At 41.8% G+C, this 20,682-nt stretch overlaps 1 protein-coding gene across 1 annotated transcript; it reads right to left on the bottom strand.

Annotated features, from left to right (window-relative positions):
• Positions 1 to 82: 82 nt before the first annotated feature.
• On the bottom strand, positions 83 to 20,097 carry vps8 (VPS8 subunit of CORVET complex). Its single transcript, XM_053875769.1, has 45 exons — positions 19,954 to 20,097; positions 19,100 to 19,168; positions 18,637 to 18,767; positions 18,422 to 18,518; positions 18,314 to 18,346; positions 17,869 to 17,923; positions 17,220 to 17,344; positions 15,975 to 16,061; positions 15,837 to 15,904; positions 15,280 to 15,433; positions 15,150 to 15,209; positions 14,958 to 15,065; positions 14,336 to 14,416; positions 13,765 to 13,935; positions 13,249 to 13,323; positions 13,144 to 13,179; positions 12,851 to 12,941; positions 12,660 to 12,706; positions 12,507 to 12,596; positions 11,787 to 11,833; positions 10,953 to 11,175; positions 10,787 to 10,876; positions 9,932 to 9,983; positions 9,753 to 9,795; positions 9,570 to 9,642; positions 9,385 to 9,507; positions 8,923 to 8,994; positions 8,693 to 8,812; positions 8,475 to 8,531; positions 7,302 to 7,384; positions 6,566 to 6,650; positions 5,923 to 6,021; positions 5,677 to 5,766; positions 5,565 to 5,611; positions 5,351 to 5,486; positions 5,113 to 5,202; positions 4,242 to 4,421; positions 4,079 to 4,160; positions 3,777 to 3,859; positions 3,623 to 3,703; positions 3,364 to 3,533; positions 2,069 to 2,222; positions 1,182 to 1,235; positions 1,035 to 1,115; positions 83 to 510 (listed from the first exon to the last, which is right to left on the bottom strand). The coding sequence occupies exons 1-45, from the start codon at positions 20,023 to 20,025 to the stop codon at positions 391 to 393; spliced, it is 4,185 nt and encodes a 1,394-aa protein (XP_053731744.1). The 5' UTR covers positions 20,026 to 20,097; the 3' UTR covers positions 83 to 390.
• Between the last annotated feature and the right edge of the window lie 585 nt (positions 20,098 to 20,682).

Genomic DNA, 20,682 nt, shown 5'->3' with positions numbered 1-20,682 from the left:
AGATGAATTTACACAAAAACCAGATGCCATGTTACAATATTGGCGCTCATGAGCACAAACCAAGTAAGAACCACGTCACCTGCCGACAGGTGTTTTCAAAGAGATGGGAGTCTTTTGATTTCAGTTGATTTTATAACAGGCCAACGGCATAAAACAAAACAAATGTTTGTTAAAAAGCAGGAACAAATGACAGCTTGAAAAGCTCATAAAAGCTGGGAGGCTTTGAATCGTCAGCTGGAGTGGCACTGACATTAGGTGGACACACGGGAAGGTTTTCACCACTGTACAAACGTCTTTGTTTCCATGAGCAGCATATTTACACAGCAAAGCTGACAGTGATTCCTTGGTTTAAAAAAACACACACATTCAGTAAACAATGAAGCCGAGTCGTCATTCTTCCAGCAGTGGAGGAGGAGAGAGCTTGAGGGGAAAGCTTCCCTGTCCTGGTGGAATCAGAGTGTCCCGCTTCTCCTGACTCTGGCTGAGAGATAGCTCTGAAATGATGGACAACTGGGCAAAAAAGACAAACGGTTTTAACCACTTCAGAATAACATGGACTCAAAACACTTCACTAACTCTTGGAACACATTTACAAATAGTGAAACACGTTTACAACATTTCAAACAAATTTACAAACTTCTTTAGCACATTTTTGGACATATTTAGCACAAATTTGTCAGTGTGTTTTCATAGTTGGTGAATTTGTTGTCAGAGTTTGTGAATGTGTTTTCATGGTTTGAACATCTTTCTGGATTTAGTTGACCCCCAAGATTGTAACAAGTGGATCATTCCAGCAACCACTTCCAGATCACGTCCATAATTTGGTCCCCTTCTGTTCGTACGATTCTTTGGCAAATTTGCATACAACGGAAACACATTTGCAAACTTGGAAATACACCTAGAAACTGAGGAAAAATGTTTGTTCAAGCAGTTTGTAAAATTGTTCCAAGAGTTTGTGATTTTGTTTCAAAGGTTTGCAAATGTGTTTTGCCCTTCTCAGCCACCGTAGAGACCCCCCAGACTGTTGGACCTACCCTTGAAGGTCCTCGATAAAAGCAGCGCAGCTGATCCCACGACTGCTCTTGCTGACTATCCAAAGTGGTCTCCACAAACAACTGAAGATGAAATGGAGTGAAGGTAAACAGCAGTTCCAGAACCACAAAAGGGAAGTGTGCTCTCACCTCCCTTCCCTCAGGCCTGCTTCCAGCTTGGTAGGTGAGAGAGGTCACTCGGGTCTGGCACAAAACCACCAGGGACACAGGCACTCGTAAGTATGTGACGGTGGGATTCAACATCCAAGTATTAGAAAAAACACAGGACTGACAGACAGAGTGAAGTCACACATCATGTAGAATCTGAAAAGTCAGTCACTGGAACTAGAAGACACTGAGACAGCAACACACTAATTTCTTTTCCAGCGGATAATATTGCCAGACACTATAGTATTTATTTTGTGTTCAGTATATTCAGAGTGCAACGAGCACGTAGCAGTACACACTGCGACCATCTTCAAATCCTGTGGTAAATCAGGACACCATCAAAGTGTGACCCTCAGTTCTTGTCCAGTGAGGGACATTTCCTGAAGATCAGCTGCTCAGCTTCTGAGTGATGTTTCTGACAAACAGCTCAGTTGTACCACTAAGACTATGGTCACGATAATTCCTGCCAGATGTTTGCTTCAGATGTTTGTTTTTATCAAATGTTATTTTTCTACTATAGATGCTTACAGCTTGTTTTCTACAAAGCAAAGCAAGTTGTAAAGTCAGTCACAGCGTGTCTAGAGGTTATGGGCTGGGGGCGGGGCTTGGACGCCCTGTTTCAAAACCACAGCTAAAAGCCTGTGGCCATGTCTTATCAAATGTGGACTGTGATCAATGAGCAAGTCAGGAAACCTTCGCTGAGTCGGCCATTCTCAAGTGGAAGGAAAATTCCTCTGACTCAGACACATCTCAGCATCTCACTGCCACGCTCTTACTGTGAGCCTGTGGTTGGTGTCGTGCATACAGGCGACAAGTACTGGAAAATGATTTCATGGACTAGATGGTAGGCTCAGAAAGGTTTTTTTGACCTGTGCCAGAGAATTGGTGCGGCGCGTCCTTGGCAGAGTGGCGGGTCCAGCTCGCCCTTCAGATGAAGAACACTTGAAGCAGCTCCACTGAGGCTCCTGAGTGCTCTCACACACCTTCTGCTGCAGGCACTGGGAGTGATACGGGTGACCACACCTGGGAGAAGCAGCCGACTGTTAGCAGCAGCAGTAACATCTCATCTTACACTGTTAAAGAAGACTGAAGGCAGCCAGTCAAAATATATCCAGCTGAACTCTGAAACCAGGTGAGTCCTGACATCTGAACCTACTTGGCATGAACCAGTCGGCAGCCAGTTTAGTCTCATATCCTCTTATTAGTGGTGGGACTTTAACAAGTTAATTACGATTAATTAATTACAACATTATTACGATTAATTAATTACAAAAATAATTTAATTTCATTGAACAGTTTGCTCTCCAGACAACAGGGAACCTTTATAAGTGCATGAGTTCTGGTCCACTGACCACACTGATGCACAAGACACGTGGCAGCTAGGATGAGAACAACAACAACAAACATGGAGGAATCCCTGAACACAAGCAAACAAAAGCATCTCTTTGCTTTTGTTCAGGGAGGTTTTTCACTACACAATGTCCAGGGTTTCCACTACTCTGAATGTATTTGAAATTCTTATAAAATTTAAATTCTTATACAAATATTTTCAAGGCATTAAAAGAGCTTTAGTTTAAATAAGGTGATATAAAAACTTGAATATAGCCACCATGGTGATTTATTGTGTTACTGTCAAACTGATGCAACATAAACAATATTCTGTTGTTTAAATGTATTCAAAAAATAAAATAAATAAATGCAAATATTCTTATACCATTAAACTGTGATTAATTGAGATAAATTAATCACAGAATCTCTAATGAACTAGATTAATTTTTTTAAATCGAATCCCACCCCAGTTTTTCTCTCATATTGGACCACTCCAGTTATCTCATGGCTTGTGAGAGTGAGCTGAATGGCTCCATGATGAATGAATGACACAGGTTTAGATCCAACACAGGTGAAAGTCTGAACTGGCTCAGTACAAATGGGGCTGGTCGCATGTGTTCTCATGCCTTTTCTCAGATCACACAATCTCCCCAAGGCCATCAGAACTAGGACCAGTGTGTAGCAGAAAAACTATACTAGCGAAGGCACCATTTCTTAGACTGGACAAGCTTTGTTTGGGCCGCCGAAACACTGCGCTCATCTGCAGGCATTTCATCTGTGTGTCATGCAGAAACACATTTCCTTGTCTGTTTTCAAGAGAAACACTGTGCACTACCTGAACACAATGACCTCTTCGATGGACTCCTGCTTCTTCTTGTATTGCTGCAGGCAGATATTACAGTAGTCTTGTCGCGGGTGGAGTCCCTTTGTCACAGCAGCACGAAGGTGTGCGAGGGACCAGTGGAGGTCATGGTTTAACAAACTTGTAGTTGTTTCTAACAAAGTCTAGAAGGGGAAAGAACAGTATTCGTGTCGAGTTAGGACTGAACGCGCTCTGAGAAGGATTCAAACAGGACAAGACACTTCAAGTCTACCTGCTCATAGTTGAAGGTGTCGAGCATGCCCAAAATGAGGTCCTGGATCTCTGACAGCTTGGCTTTACTGTAAACTGGGTCCTGCCACAAACACATTGACAGTTAACTCCACCCAAGAACAACCAAGTGGAGCTACTCATTCATCAACACTCACCTTGAGGATTCGCTGGATGATGGCAGGGAGCGAAATAAAGCTGCTCATGTTGTTCAAAACCTTCATTGTGAGTTCCTTCAAGGCTAAAAGAAGAATAGTTAACCTCCAGGCCAAGTACCACAAACACTTTCACAGCTTGTAATATATAATATTCATATGTATATTTTAATGTGATTCATCACAATTCTGCCCCTGGAAAGTTTTAACATTTAAGATGGTGTTCTTTAAAACAGGCTCTAAACATTTGTCCAGGTGTTGGACTATTGGACTGTTGGAGTATTGGACTCCTGGTGCTGTTTTACCCTCAGATGTATGTTTTGTATTGAGGCCTTTCATCTTCTTATGCGGTGCCATTGTGGCCTCCAGTAGAAGAAACCACAGGACCTGTTGTGGAGACAATTGCAGACACTGTGTGTTATTGAGAACAGATGTTAAGAACTGAAGTTTCACGAACAGGAACACAACCTCCTTTTGAGCCTGGTCGAGCTTCGCTGAGTTACTGTGCAACAAGTTGATGATATCATTGAGTGAGTCGTTCAACGTCGTCATGAGTGTTTTCTTCTCGAGCCACTGTTCTTCATCGCCCTTGACTGTTTGTTCTTCACTGTTGTCTGGTGTGAGCAGTTGCAGTTTACCCTGAAGAAACTTCAAGGAAAAAAACAGTAAAATGTGAATAATACTGCCTTAAAAAGAGCCAAAGAAATATGACCACTGTCACCTGTCAATCACACTCAATCATGGCTTAATGTACGACACATAACTCGTGAAGAAGCTGGAAAACAGTTTGATAAAAAAAACTTGTTTGGGGTGGAAAGATGAACTCCAAAAGACCAAGGAACAGAGAAGCGTGAATGAAACAAAATATTTCACATTTTTAATTTAAAGATTCTCAATTTGGAATATGACATTTGGAAAGTCTTTAAATGATAATTTGAGTAACAGGACAGTGGGTTTAAGATAGGATAGAGATGAACTTCATTATTATTTATAAGGTTTTTGTTTGTTCTGAGGAACAACAAATACTGTGAAAAGCAGAATAACTATGTAATAGAATTTAATCAATTTCAATATAGCCATTAATGGCTGTGTGGGAAAAAAAGAAAATCAATATCTAAAAAACAATGAACAGATTGTTTTTACAATTTAAATAGTAATTAAAGATGTTCATTTGTAGTTTGTAGTTTACGCTACACAAGTTCTTTGCATGTTTCCAATGCCAGTACTTTTATCATGGGTCAGATGATCGATGGGAGATGGTTGATTTGTCAGTGAGCAAATGTTACAGACGATGGCAAGTGCGTGTCACAGCGTCCAAACTGTAAAACAGATGGTTTACCTCCAGCAAGACAGTAAAAGCCCCGTGAATATCTCCTTTTTTCTGCAGCAAATAGGCTCTGGCTTCACTGTGCTGGTGCGTCTCTGTGATCTACAGGGAGAGGGGAGACACATGGCTGTAAGCACTCTGCATCATTTGTGCTTCATTTTGCTACAGTTTTCTAAGTAAAAAATGGATGGCAAACAATCTCAGCGGGTTGTAAGAGAGCTCAAATGCACATGAAAACAAGGGACCATACACTCAATGCCTGGTCCAGTCGGTAATGCGACGAGTGGAGGAAGTTGACAAGATGGTCAGGGGCAAAGCGGCACATCAGCTGGATCTGGTGCTCGTACAGTTCACAAGGCAGGTCGTCTCCTGGGCCCAGATCCTCCCTGTCAGAAGAAGGCTGAGCATCAGTGCACAGTGAGAGGAAAGACAAGCTGTGGAAGCAAAGAGAAGAACCACGGCACCTTGACTTCAGCAGGCTCCTCAAAAACTTGAAAGTCAGTTCGTCATCCTTGAGGGAAGCACAGCGATTGAAGGCACATGATCCAACAAGATAACCAAGTACCAACAAGTCACCTGCAGTTGAGACACGATCTGCTGCAACTCCTCATTGAAGTGTAGCAGAGCCAAATCAGCTGACTTCTCCTGGTTGAGACCCACAAGTTCCTGAAAGATGATTTGTACAGTACAAATTTATTTATTTATAAAACCCTACATCCAACTCAAGTCATCTTGAAGGTGACCAACATCATTTGCAGTAGTGACTGGGAACATGTTCTGCTCTAACTGCTGGCTTGCAAGCAGGCTTGCACTGAAACTGACCTTCATTTGCTGCAGGGCCTTCACCTTGACCATGTTCTTGTCCTCAGCACTGTAGCCTGGCATGGACAACAAATTGTGTATGTAGCTGAACACCTCCACCTTGGGAAACAAGAAGAAACACGTCAAATCCTGAACCAAAATCCATTCAGTCAATTAAGGAAGTTATTGTGACGGAAGCTGCTCAACAGGGTGAATATGGACTTTTCACTGAGACTGAGTGTCCTCTCATTACTCTGCATGTTTCTGACCACACTGTGGGAGACAGAATCAATGATGGAGCCATTTTCACTGCCCTGCCAACAATGACTGTCAGGACTCTCAGAGGAACTGTGCTGGGATTGTGGGCCCTTCATGCTGCAGGACAGTCTCAGGTCAAGCATGAGGAGAGGTATTCCTCAGGACATCTCAAACCCAGCCACCATCTGTGTGACCACGTGCAGGATTCATGCTGAGATGAAATCCAATAAGACAGACTGTGATTCCAACGATAAAGATTGTGGTTCCTTTCAAATCGACTGAGTTGTCACAAAACAAACTGGAAAAACTGTTTCTATATGCTGTGACATCAGAGCAAACTCGATAGAAAATGACGAGCTCCACATCGTGAATGCATTTATTGAAAGGACAATTTTCTCCACAGTACCTTTCTGAGTGGGTCTCTCAGGTAGCAGTCAAGGATCTTGTCATGGAGGTTTTTCTTCTCGTACAGAAACTCACAAATCTGGTAGCTGGAGCCGAGGGACAGTAGGAGATACGCCGTGAGACCATGAAGACAACACCTGGATCATCACACTCACGACTGAGTTTCATTCATTCAAATGGTCACAGAATGAGAAGAGAACAGAATTCCACCTGGAGTCGACTTCTTAGACCTCGCAATGCAATCTTACAGCTATACAAAAGTATCTGGACACAGCCTGAGCCACAATTTCATTCGAATACAGGGCTTTAAACTGGACGTGACTAATGATAATACACAGACCTCACGAGACACTGCGCTCTCATTCTGACTTTTTATTAGATAGGAACTGCGACTTCCCCAAACAGCAGCATCATTACGACCACCAAAGTCTAGAGTTTGTGACATGAAAACATATTTGGATGTTTCCCTCTGCAGAACATTCAGATGCATCCTTTTAGAGGAGGGGCACTGTTTCAAGTATTGGAGGTGCTTCATCACTGTGGGAAGGCCAATCACCATTTCAGAGGCACAAACATATTTCCCTTGAAAAGAGGAACACTGCAACACTGACTGACACTTGCGTAACTCAGAGAGTCATCTTCATGACTCATGCTTTTCTCGCTTAGCCTTGCTCAAAATGACACTAACAGAACATGATCCTCCAACAAACAAACAAAATAAATCAAAAGCTTCTTACAATTTGGCTTCTTCCGCCATGGCAAGCAGACTAGTTTCATCAAACTGGACGACGCCCCCTACTTGTAAAAGCTGCAGAAGAGCCTTGAAAAACAAAAACACACATGAACCAAAAGATTGTACAGAAAATACCGTATTGATGGAATGGGGAGGCAATGAAGTGCACAGACATGTACGTCAGGTTGCAGCTAAAGATAAAGGACTGAACCAAAAGTCCCATTTTGGGTTATTACACTCATGAGAAGAAGGACAATCGCAGTCAGGGAATCGCTTGAATAAACAACACTTATTGGCACTACAGGTAGTGATGGGCTCATGAGGCTTCATGACACACTGGACTCATTCTCAGAGCCCACTAGATTTCAAAAATCTTTAGTTTCAATTGGTTTGACTCTGAGTTTTATAGCGTCCTTCAATCAGTTTGAATTATAAGGCGCTAGAGCACAGAGCACTTGATCTTGAATCCATCGTTCAGAACTTTGGGTTAAACTAACTATCACCAGCCTCCTTGGAAGTAAATATACTGCACACATACAGTAAAAATGGTCAATTAAATTGCGTCCCAATAACCGAGAAGAGGATGATCAGAAGTGAAGTCACTAAGCTTCCTGTTGGAGCATGGTCATAAAATTGACTTCGATCTTCTCTGTATGGTTGATTATCGTGCTATTACTGTAGCAAGTTGACAGATTTATAAACCTCAACTTCAACTACAAAGACAAGCCGACACTGCACGTAACTCATTAAAACCCCAACTTTCAACTAAAATGCAACACTTGGCAGAGACCTTGAGCTGGTAAAGGTCGACAGATCCACGTTAAGGGGTCATATTTTGATTTATTTTTTTCATTATTGCACAATGTATCAAAGCACTTTCCGAGTTGGTGGGATCCTCACTGACATTCTGATTCAGATGTCAAAAAAATCTCAAAAAAAACTTTAATGCACACAACACTGTGTAATGCTTGCCAGATTCAAACACCTATTTCAAACCTGGATGGTGTTTTGGTTGATAAACACCAAATAAAGAAACGAGCATGACCTTGCAAACACTGTGACACATATGTAACCACATAGTGTACAAATCAAGTTCAGACTTCAGACCTTTATTCTAGAAACTATGAAAGGAAGGAAAAAAAGTTGACTAACACAAGGACAATTATCCACGACCTACCTGCTGCCTCTCAGCATGTCTGGAGTCGTCATCAGGTCTGCAGAGGAACTCCAACACCTGCAAAATGGAGGGTGTATGAGCGAGGCTGCATGGACTAGTTCTGTGGTGCGTATGAAGCCACTCATTTGTGTCGACTAAAGGTTTTGATATCATACTGTCATCTGCTCTCAAACCACTCTTCAACGTTATTTACAGATAAAATGGTTCGGCGAACCGACCTGACTGAAGAGATTTCTGTTGACAAACAAGGTGTTGTCTGGCTTAGCCAGCTGGCGAGCTAGGAATGTAAAGAGCCCCCCCACTTGGGAAGGAGTGAAGTCCGGATTTTCCACCATGACCTGCGAACCAGAAATACACAGAAGTGGCATCATGTAAATCCTATCTACGTGGTGCTTCATCCTCGAGAATCAGTTCAGGACAACAGCATGAGAAGAAGAGCATGGATTACCTGCAGTAAGATGTCCACTATCCTCTGCTGGTACTCAAGAGCCTGCTTGTCATTTTTAAAGTCTTCAAAGGTCTGGAAAATGGAAATAAAAACAATACAACCGTGAAAATGACAGTCTAAATCAGATTAATGTAGAACACCAATAGTAAAGCAGTTGATTTTCTTGAACGTCCTTCCCTCTGGCACAAACCAGGATGATGGAAAAGAACTTCAAGTTCAGCGAGATTCTGAACCACTGTTCCAATGACTCGGGAAGAGGAGAGTGAGGTAGAAGGTAGACCTTGAGCAACCCCTCTATCCCAACAACACACCCTCTGTTGAAGAGATTTAAACTGGAGACTCCGACAGGTGCAGGACACAGTGGAGAGACCGTGTCTCCTATACAGAAAATACCTCCCCTAGCAGGGCCCTGATTGCTTTGCTAGCAGCCCCCCATGACCAAAGAATCCCCGGGAAACTCACCATAGCAAGGACGTTGAGAAATTCTCTGGTGTCAAAATGGAGGAGGGTTTGAATATATGGGAAGAGCTGCTCCTCAGATGAGGATGTTTCAGCGGAATGAAGACGTATGAGGAAGTCAAACACCTATGGAGGAAACAGTCCCACTGAAACAATCCAGGTCACATTTTATGAGAACAATCACAGACCTGGTTTTTCACTTGCACCACCAGGTCTTCGGATATGTTTCCCAGTGGATAGGCTCTTCCTGCTAGGCAGCAGCTGTCATGAAAACATGAATCATATATCACATGCTGTGTATAAACACATGGCAACTTCGATTTGACTGGTTCACAGAAGCAGACAAGGCAAGAAAATGGCCATTAGGTTACCTGATATAAACTAAAAGTTTGTTTCCCACTTCCACTTCCTCATCTGTGGAGAAAACAATACACTAGCTGAAACTCAAACATAAGTTCCTTTATATCTCAAACTATTCAACATGAACCACTCCCTCCACACTTCACATAGTCCACGACCCTTCACTGGTTCCAGGGGCGTGCAGTGTCACCTGTTAAAGCCGCCTTGCTCCTCAGTGGGGGACCAATCACAGCAAAACATTTCTGAAACATAATGCAGAGAAATACTTGAGTTTACACACAAACAACACTGAATGCTTTTCCAACTGCTTCACATAGATGAAATAATAGCTGATACAATGACTATATTTCTAAACATTGCTGTATATCTGAGGTCATAGCAGACAGATTAAAGAAGCAAAACAAACAACAACAAAAAACACGAAGGATTGATCCAATCTTCCCTATCAACGGAAGTGACGAATCCAAACCCTTATAAGGCAGTGCGGGAACTTGCATTTCAGCATGAGGCTCAGCTGAAGGCTAGATGGAAGCACAGCATCACCGCTCCTTTACTGTCCTGCCAAGTGTCAGTACTAAAGCCTAGTATTGTGCTGTCATCTCTGCAGGAGCATGCTACAAGACTCTAAAGAAAAATCAGCTACTTGAATATGTAAGGGAACTACAATAAATATAAAAAACAATGTCTATTTTTTCCATAAAGGTAAAAGGAAATATACATTTTTTTCACCCTCAGGTGTGGGTTTTTGCACAATTGGATCTTTTTGTGTAGAAAATTAAACCAAACTACATTTCTCTGTTTATTTATTTTTTAATTCAGCCTGTGCAGATTATCTCTACAAACACGAGCAGATTTTTTTAACCAGTGAAAACTAAAAGCACCTGCCAATGTGATCTTGTGGCATAATATACACGACAACAACTCTCAGTGAGCAAATGATACACAGCAGATGAAGAAACATGTATCTTGTAGTCGTGGATTGAACAGTCGAGCAACAGTGAGTAAGTTTCATCCCTCAGCTGGAAACATTGTGCTGTAAACTTACCTCCAAAGGTGTAATGTAGTCATTCATTCCCCTGTTAAACACGTAGATCAAAGCATCGTAGAGGTGGTTTTCCCAGCAAACCTGAACTACCTAGTACAGAAAAAAAAGGAGTCAGGATGATGACTTACTTCTACTTCAATAGCGCCCCTGTTTGTGATCGACACACCTGCTCCATGTCCAGGCTGGTCACGTCCAGATGAACGATGCATCTCTCCAGGCTGCTCATCATACCGGTACAATGGTAGTGGTCGAACAGATCCTTCAGTAAAGGCGTGGGCAAAGCTCCGAGGCGGTTGTTGATGATGTACATCTCCAGGGATTCTAGGAACACTCCTTTAGCAATGATGTTATCAGACAGCTGGCCATACAGCTGGTTGTACAGCAGGTCCCTGTAGGAAAAGTCCCTGTTCAGCACATTAGTGGACAATGTGGCGGAAACACTTTGGCCTCAACATATACATGTATTTCGCTCACAGAAAGAAAGCTGCTCATGAGTGAATTATATTATTCTGATATTATTATGAATACTTTAATCACATGGTTCTTTGGGTCACGTTGTACATGTATGCTACCGAAATCACTGAAGCTTTTATATTCAAAATTCATAATTAATAAGTAAAAATGCATGTTACATGAATATTTAACTTGGGAGGAGAAATTCATAGGAGGAATAGCTATCAGAAATAAAACGATTGGTTGAAGGACAAAACTGAGTTTGGAGACAAGAAAATATTGTCCATGATCAACAATGCAAGGCAAGCACTGACTGATACCTGAGCTTACTTGCACAACTGCATTTGTTTATTTCAACAGACTTTCTTTATTTATATGAAACTTTAGCCACAGTCATGCAGCACAAAGTGCGTCGACCAACAGGTGAAGAACATGTAGATGACAAAACCAATGCAAACACATAAACTCACACTCACACAAACACACACACAGACACACACAGTTCAGAGGAGATGCGATCATGTGCCCGGCCATTACATATACTTACGTCCTCTGAAGCAGAAGGCAGTAATCCACGAGGACAGGAACGACCTCCTACACAAGAAAACGCATGAATAGACAGACAATGATTCTGAGTAACTCTCAACCATATCTTCATTATTATTTAATGATAACCATTATATGTTGTTTATCTCACCATTGCTGTTTGTTTTATTAGCAAACAACTATTTCAAACGTTACCAATTTATTCTTATCAGAAGTTGGGCAGCAGGGCAGCAGCCGGACCAAAGAGACCCAAAAAATCGAACGTGTTTCCAATATCCGATTTTAGAAGGTAGACGATGTTCAAAGCTTTTTTGGGATGGAATGGTTGCATTTACAGCCAGAAGTCACATGTGGCTTCGGCACAGGCTTCAATGAGAGACAGGCAGGAGTGTGGCGCGCGAGAGTGCAGCATGCTAGCCAGTGGGTTTAATTATAACCTTTTTATTATAGTTTGAAGCATTAATTCACATTTGTCAGATTCATTATTTTTTAAAATGCAAATCTTTAGGTTATTTACACTTTATAAGCAGAAAAACCTCCAGTTGTGAAGTCGAAAAATCAGGCTGTTCCACTTTGTGAAAAAATCGACAGCGATGGGATCAAAACAAACCTAGTACAATTCACAATTGCAGTAGTTAAAGGTAGAAACCAAAAAATGATGGAGAAACAGGACGGAGACTGAATTATCAAGAGAGGCACTGCCCTTTCTGTATCGTCTTACCTGGAAATGTTGCTCCATCAGCAGATTATTTGCTTGCTCTTGACATCTCTTCAAAGTGTGCTCTGACAGCTGGAACATGATATCCACCATCTGCATCCGACAAAAGACTCCAGTACACAGGCTCGGAAACAGGAGCGAAAAGGTAATACATACCTTGTCTCCAACCACTGCCTTCCTTTTGACAGGATCCCCAACAAGTCCTTAGCAAGAAAAGTACATTTTATGATCGTAAATGCAGGGTTTCACCTGCTTTATTGACTTGAGCCACAGAGACATGACAAACAAATCATGACATAAGATTCATTTAGGCTGTAGACCGTATTCAGCCAAGCCTGCTTACTCACCAACCACTGCTTTAGCCTTGCCCTCGTGGATGGCCCACGCCAGCGCCAGAGCATCAACAAAATGCTCTTGCTTCAGCAGACAATCCAGACGCTGTGGATTAGAGCAGAAAGAATAGATAAAGACGCCAGCAACTTCCATTGGAAACTGCAAAATGAAAACCTCTTTCATTACATGGAAAGTAGTTACTTCATTATTGGTGGACCGAAGGCAACAACTTTGATGCCTTTAAGCTACTAAAACCATGAACTCACATTTATGAGATGCATCGGAAGATAGAAGGGACATCACCTACCTCTCTCCATGTTTTAAGTGTCATGATGTGAGCAGACTGCAAAGCAGAACAACTTTTAAGTTGGTTCACTGGATCAGAAAACTTCAACAGAGGGGCCACCATTACCTTTGTGCCGAGGTAGACGATTTGTCCGGAGAAGCTTGAGACAGACTGGTAGCAGGCTTTTTCTCCAACCAAAGCCTGGAATAGAGACATTTGCGAAACCAGATTGAGATGAGAAAAAAAGCCTAATAACAATAACTGGCAAGAGTGTGTACACAAGTTTGGAAAAAACTGAAGATGAACAACAAAATGAAGTGTCTGGACATGTGTTTCATCCTTTTGTTTGAAATTTCACAGGCAGTTAATTTGCTCTCTCATTGATATGATTCATTGTAGAGCTTAAGGTTGCTGTTAAACGTGACAGTGCTGTGTGAGAAGTGTGAACTACAGGTTGAAAAACTACCTCCTTTCCTCTCTTTTAAAAGATGCAGTGGGCACCTGATGAACATCTTACATGGACTTTTCTCAGTTCATGTACTCAAAACCAAGAGACAATGATGGAATTATATCCTAGGAATTGTATGCGAATTAACTTAGTACATTGTAACTCAAACTAAAATAACTGAGTTCATTTCTCACCAGAGCTTGCGAGACATTTCCTCCTGTAGCGAGAGATTTAAAATGGCGGCTGTTGTAGACCAGCTGGACTTGTTCCAGGTCCAGAGTTTCCAAAGTCTCCTGACTGGCTCGGTCCACCACCTGCAGCTTTTCGCGGCTGTCCACAATGACCAAAGTACGACTGTTGATCCACTGCAGAGAGAGAAGAAACAAAAGTCACACAGTAGTATTTTCGGGGTCACTGACACATCATGTGACATGTCTTGTGAATTGCACCAGCTGGAATCTTCAGGAGGCGTTTTTAACTCTACCATTTCAGCTACTGTATGACTGAAAATTGAACTCAGAAAAAGCTGTGAAACTGTGTACTTTCCTATCTGAGAGATTTTACATTAGTTATTTAAAGCAACTGCTGAAAGGACTGGATAACAGTCATAGAGATTACGAGCCTGTCAGAGGGCAGACAAAGAAATCGTCTCCCTCAGTGGACAGCAAGATCCGCTGCTAACATGCTAACACTTTGTGATGACTTTGCTCATCTAACTCAGAAGCATGAAGATTCGTATGTGTCGAAAGATGGCGTTATATTTACACAAAGGCTGATGATATCACAGTCGAGTTGCAAGAGTCGCTGTTTGACAACGTGGATCATTCCAGTCACCTCCTTTTTGACCTGAACAGGGTGGATGAACAACGTTAGTAGAGAAAAAAACAAATAAAGGTCAGATCTGTCTTGATGCTACTGTGTGAGCACGGTGAGTTCAGCATGACTACCGGAGGATGTTTTGATGACATGGGAAGATATGAACGTCAACCAGGCTAAATTTCCTCAGGGGCCACGTTACATATGTGACTGTTGACAGAAGTCTGAGTCTTACATTGAACTGAACTGATTTTTTTTACTACAAGTTATAAAACAAATAAGGCAAAATCATAAAAAGTGCGATTACACCATGGCGTTTGCTTACATTATTATTACATTATTTAAAGATTATGCTTATTCATGGCATATTTTTAAACTATATTTTTATTAATTCAGTGTCAATATACAGTAACCATGGGGATGGAAAACAGACAGGTAAAATGCGAACCGAACAAAGAACGTTTTGTTTTTGCAATTCAAATAGTGATTTGGAGAAAATTAAAGGAAAATTTAATTTTGTCATCTTTTTTTTAGTTAATACTCGGCAAGAAAAAAAAAAACCAAGACACACCATGAGGAACTGGACTGTGTCTCCTTTGCAGAAGGCCAGGATAGGGTTAACGGTCTTCTGAACAGAGACAAACTGCCATGCCAGTTGAGGAACACTGGACGGATCAGACTGGTGAAAAACACAGAATTAATTAGTGGAGGATATATCTGAGAGAAAGAGACATAGATATTTACTTTCTAAAGAAAAACGTACCTTGCCATAAGGAAACGTCAACCACACTTTGAGAGATGGCTTCATTCCAATAACAAGAATCTGGTTCCAAAAACACATCCATACATTGTTTATTCCGGAACTTTCGCTGCAGTGACCGAGTTTCTCAAACCTTGGTGAGAGACGCCATGGCGAGCAGGGAGTAGTTGGTGATGGGATGGTCTCGGAATTCAACAGGAGCACGCAGTGGCTCGATATAACACACTTCTCCTTTAGAGCCACTGAAGAGACAGCGAGAGTCACAGGAGCGCATGCCCATCACCCTTCTGTCGACAGGAAAAAAAACAAGAGGGAAGCATTTCACCTTTTCATCTGCTTCACGATGCACGGTGAAGACTGGGGGAAGAAGTGATGTATGGAGGGAGGTTAGATTAGATGATGACAGAATCCTACTCATTACTTAACACAGTAACCAAGGTGGAAAAACCTGAAACAAAATTCACACATTCACGTTTCACCTATTGAGAAAAGAGCAAACCCTGCTGATGTCTGTCATGCTCCATCATCGTAGCTGGCAATAGACAAACTGTAGCTTACTCATCTGCTGGTCAGGGACAGTACGATTTATCCTCCTTCTCACTGAGCTGTTTTAGCTCATGTCCATTCAGCCAAACTACAGTCAAGCAAAGTCGCACACCCTGAACGCGATGAAGACATGAAGCCACTCACTTGAAAGCCAGTTCATAGACGGACCCGCCACTGTCATTACACACTGCGAGCGTGGGATCGTCGGTGAACTGGAGAAACAGAAACAGGGGCGTGACATGTCTGCATTTGCACCAGGGCAACTGCACTCGCATTTTCTACCTTCACGTGGAGTATTGCTGTCCCTGGCGGATGAGCATCTGTGATTGTTCGCAGGAGCTTCCCATTGGCCAAATCCCACATTAGAATCTAATCACGAAATCACAGTTTGATTAGAAAATATTTGAAGAACATAGTCGACATATGGGCCAAGCAGGTGAGCAGGCCTGCAGAGCACAAGATCTAATACTAATATTCTGTAATATCACTGTTGGTTTGGAGAACGGCGGAGCACATCTTGCATCCTAAACAATCTGTCTTAAAAGGAGGAGTCCTCTCAACTGACACCAACCAGTCACACTAGACTACAGCCACAAAAACCGCGTGAAAATCCGCTAAACCACAGATTGCGCCGTGTAATTCTAATCTTGTTATACTAAACTCTTCATACATTATAATGCCGGACCTGTCAAGTGTTTTGTTTGGACTCAGGACACCTGGATTGTCACTCACACAGTTGGAGCTCTGTCCATGCAGGTTTTGGGCTGAGTCCCACTCCTGTTTGTTCCACTGTTGCGTAAAATAAAACCAGCTCCAGGTCAGGACGGTCCTGTCCAGCTGAAGTTCAAAGGTGATCCCTACTATTTAACACTTTGCGGAACCTTGCCAAAATCATACATTGAACCCTTCGAACTACCTCCGGCCTGTTTAAGGTCACCTGCCACAGGACACAAGTATCGATTGAACTTTCATCATACAGTCAGTACTATACTTGCAAGGCAGGACCATGTGAACTTTTTGTGTATTTTCTGAGAATCCCATCCCCATTTTCTTTTTTTGCAATACATTATTTATTGAGTGTCGTAACTGTTTAGCTCATGTGCAATAAACTGTGGGTAGCTAGGCAATGGTAGCACGTGTCTCTGGACTCCCACTTCCTCTGATCTTACTATGCAGTTTTGGATGGGATTTTAAAAATTATTTAACATATTTTTTTAGCGTTTCCATCTTTAAAGGACCCTATCATGTAGAAGTATTGAGCTATGACTATGGATGTCAACGCAACATCCGGGCTGTCCCTACTAGCAGGGCCCCAGACCCTGTGATAAATGAGACTGTGCAAGCTAAAGCAACCTGTAAGAGAGACCATCTGGTGGCGGTAATAAGAGCAATTTTATGGTGGTAACAATGCATCAGCTTTCCTCTTCAATGCAAGAGCACCATCTGTATCGGGGTCGGAATCAGATCTAATACACTCTGATGAAGTATATGAAGTGAGAATGAAGACAGATAAAAAGCGCAGCGTACCTGTCCTTTGGCAAACCCACAGAGAAGCCGGGAGCAGTCCTGATTGATGCTGAGGGCAGAAACGGCCCCAAACTCGGCGCCGGATGCCTTGTTTCCAAGACAGAGCCGGAGAGCCTGGTTGCCATCTGTGGGAACAGTAGATTTTGTTATTCAGAGGAGCTTCAAAAACACTCACATTTGGTCCATAATTTGAATTAAATCAGGTGCAAGGTGCTGGGAGACGTCTACATAAATCAGAGTTTGGAATAAGAAAAGTAAGCTCTTTGATCCCAAGTCTCCAGTTGCCATCGTCTGCTGTTTGTATCTGGAAATGTATGAAGTACTTTATTAAAAAGAAACGTGTAAGGAGCAGGACACAGCATCTTTCCATGACTCCACCTATGATTTGTGCCAATGCAAGAATGATGACTTATAAATGAGACAACGATGAATACAGTGATGAATACAAATACTACCAACAAACCTGCTGTGAGGTCCAGAACAAAGCCCACGCTGACTGAGACTGATTTACTGATTACTAAGCACTGTGTATGTTTCATTAGAAGTTTAGAAAACTGGTCCCTAATAAAAACCCAACAGACGTCTTTGCACAACTTCTTTCAATGCGTTTTTTTTACTGTCATAACATTAGAAAATGGAGAGAACTTACCGAAGATCAGGGCCAAGCCATGAGAGGTGCCGACAGCAATCACACTGGAAACTGCCTTAAAAAACAAAACAAAAAAAAACACATTGCATTATACTGCGGCTAAAATATTGTGAGTGTCCACCCACCCACGCCCACACATACAGTACTTGTATCTCTATCTTTGTGGGGACCTCAAGCTCAAGCTCACCCTTTCCCCAGCCTCTCCCCCTAAACCTAACCATCCAAAACACATGGCTCACCTGAACCAGGACTCTGAACCAAACTGAAACCCAGTTATAATGATCCACTTATTTTGAAGTCTTCATCATTGAGGCATAACCGCGTGAGGTCCAACCAAATGTTCCCACAATGTCACATGGTCTTCACAAGGATAGTGTTTTGTCAAGAATCAGTCCCCACAAAGTAAGATACACAAGCCCACAAACCCACACATGTCCATACTCACTATAGCCGTAGGAAGTCCAGCATCTACTTTGTCCTAAAAATTCAATGTACAAACATTCAGTGTCAGTGTGAAGCAGTGAAAGACAAATGTCAGGTGCGAGTCTGTTACAGCAGCAGAGACGATCTGGGCAGAAATTCCCTTCAGCAGACTGTGTCGGAGAACAGATCCATGCACATTTGACTGCGGGTCCAAGGTCTTCTTCCTCCTTTTAACAGGCACAAATTCACAGTTAAACACGACGCTCTCTGTGTTTGCTTCATGTGTTCAGTACTGTGCGTATGGGCCACTGAATGGTAAGAGACTTTCACCACTGTATCTCGTACCTTTTGATTTGCGCTGGGTCTCCACTATCAGAGCTTGTTAATGAAGCTGTTTCACAGGAATATCTATCAATGTTTTCTGGATTTAAAACACAAGTGTCCTCCAAAACGAAAGCTTCTTCCTCATCGTCTGTCTGTTAAACACACAGATAAGACATCCATTAACACCATCAAACATGAAAAACATGGAAGGTCAGATAAATGACGAATCAATCATGAACAAACCTGTTCTGTGAACCGTGTCATATGCCACACCAGACTATTTCATACGTTAGCTCGAGTTGCAAATCACTTTTTTAAGCGCTGCACTTCCGTTACAGGCTTTAATTTCTTCAGAAAACAGACTTTCCTGCCTCAAATTGTCTAGTTCAGCAAGTAAATTGCATGTTACATTCAAGACTCTCATTCGTTTTGTTTTATCAGAAAACAAGAATCCCACTCCAAATTCCATCATGTTGTACTCGACCTCATTGAGGATGCTCTCCAATGTAGGCGGGGTGTCTATCTGGGGAATGTCAAACTCCTTATCGTCAATCTGAAAAGAACAAAAAAGTTTTACCATCTCTTCTTCATAAGTAAAATAAATGACACAGAAGCACAGAACAAACGAAAGAAACATTAATGGCAAGTTCAATGAGAAAACAATATATTGATACAAAGACATGAATTCATAATATAGTTTCCATTCACTGGTGGGATCGTGACCAAACAGCCACCCAGCCAAGGATTTACTCAAAGAGATGTTTAAAGGAGAAGCACGTTTATTTACTGCACAATGACTCTGCAGCACTGTGACTGTCCGTGTGACTCAGATGAGGTTAGTACACAGTATTTTTATAGGTTTAAACCAATGCATTTGACGCTCAAGATGTAATTCAATTTAGAGGAACACAACTGCATTGACTCAATAAAAATGCTAAGATAATGCTATTTTTTTAGGCCTCCAATTGCTATTGTTTTCAATCGTTTTCAAGCACTGTATTTTTTTTATTTCACACACCTCAGATCAAGAGTTGTTGTATGTTAGATGTGGGATTGAAATAACCTTGTACTGCTTCTGTTTGTGGTAAGACTTGACAGATTAGATATTGGCAGATGCAGGTGCAGATGCTGACTGGCGAGCGACGACGCAAGTTGGAAAAACCGGCCTTAAATTCATTTATAATGGACCACAACATTGCATGACACAATATATTTACAACAACACCCCTGTGTGTTCGCTATTTACTGCTGCTGCAGTGAGGGCACGTTCACGAATTCATGAATCTCGTCGCATATCATTTACAATTTTTTTCAAGGAATAAAATAAACGACACTCACTGCGTCCAATTCCATTAAATTAACTTGGGAAAGGGTAGAAGGGAGGCTAGCGCTGTCAGGCGACTCAGACATTTCTGCTGTCTTCCTGGATGTTTTTGTTCTTTACCTCCCTCTCACATCCTTCTGGGACATTGGCGACACCCAGTGGTTCGGAGGGTCACTACAAAACTAACAGTAGATTAAAATGTATTGTTGAATCCCTCACAAAACCTAATTTTAGCGGCGCAAATGTGTCTGGTAAAGTTGATCATATCCCGTCTTATAAAAAACAACAACACTTTATTCGTATATTAATTTAAATATACGTTTAACAGTGACAATGGCACAGTTTTCTGTGAGAAATTTAGCATCCTATCAAATAGTTCATAGACAAAGTTATACAACATAAAAAAAATATTTATTACACTGCACATTACAATGCTGCAAAATGTCCTCATTGTAGGACAAAAAAGTGTAATGTAATCGAATTATGATTTTGTAAATGGAAAACTAACACGTTAAAATATTGAAAAATGTAACAGAAACTTAAAAAAACAACTGACCTAAACACGTTGCAAACAGGCTAATGTTTGCATGTGTGTCTGCTTAAGAGTCTGACAGGCCGAGAGTTTACTTTCAAATGAGTTTTCTGTGTGTTGAAGAAACATGAGACGATGGTCTGTTTGTCAGGTGACCACTGCGCATGGCAGTTCTTGAGAGAGTGGCCCAAGTCTGAGTCCAGATACCGAT

Source organism: Synchiropus splendidus, chromosome 9 (assembly GCF_027744825.2).
Source record: "Synchiropus splendidus isolate RoL2022-P1 chromosome 9, RoL_Sspl_1.0, whole genome shotgun sequence".
In the NCBI taxonomy this organism is placed as follows: domain Eukaryota; kingdom Metazoa; phylum Chordata; class Actinopteri; order Syngnathiformes; family Callionymidae; genus Synchiropus; species Synchiropus splendidus.
The sequence above is the reverse complement of the archived record's forward strand: the minus strand, read 5'-3'. Positions and strand labels throughout refer to the sequence as shown.

Bases quoted from the DNA above. Each gene is read 5' to 3' on its own strand.
- vps8 (XM_053875769.1), bottom strand. From the start codon at position 20,025: ATGTCTGAGTCGCCTGACAGCGCTAGCCTCCCTTCTACCCTTTCCCAA. The intron at 14,417-14,957 runs GTGTGTCTTGGT...CACCCTGTTCAG, and splicing joins ACACAGTCCAGTTCCTCATG to GTCAAAAAGGAGGTGACTGG. The intron at 6,651-7,301 runs GTAAGAAGCTTT...CCTCGGCTCCAG, and splicing joins ATGGCGGAAGAAGCCAAATT to CTACCAGATTTGTGAGTTTC.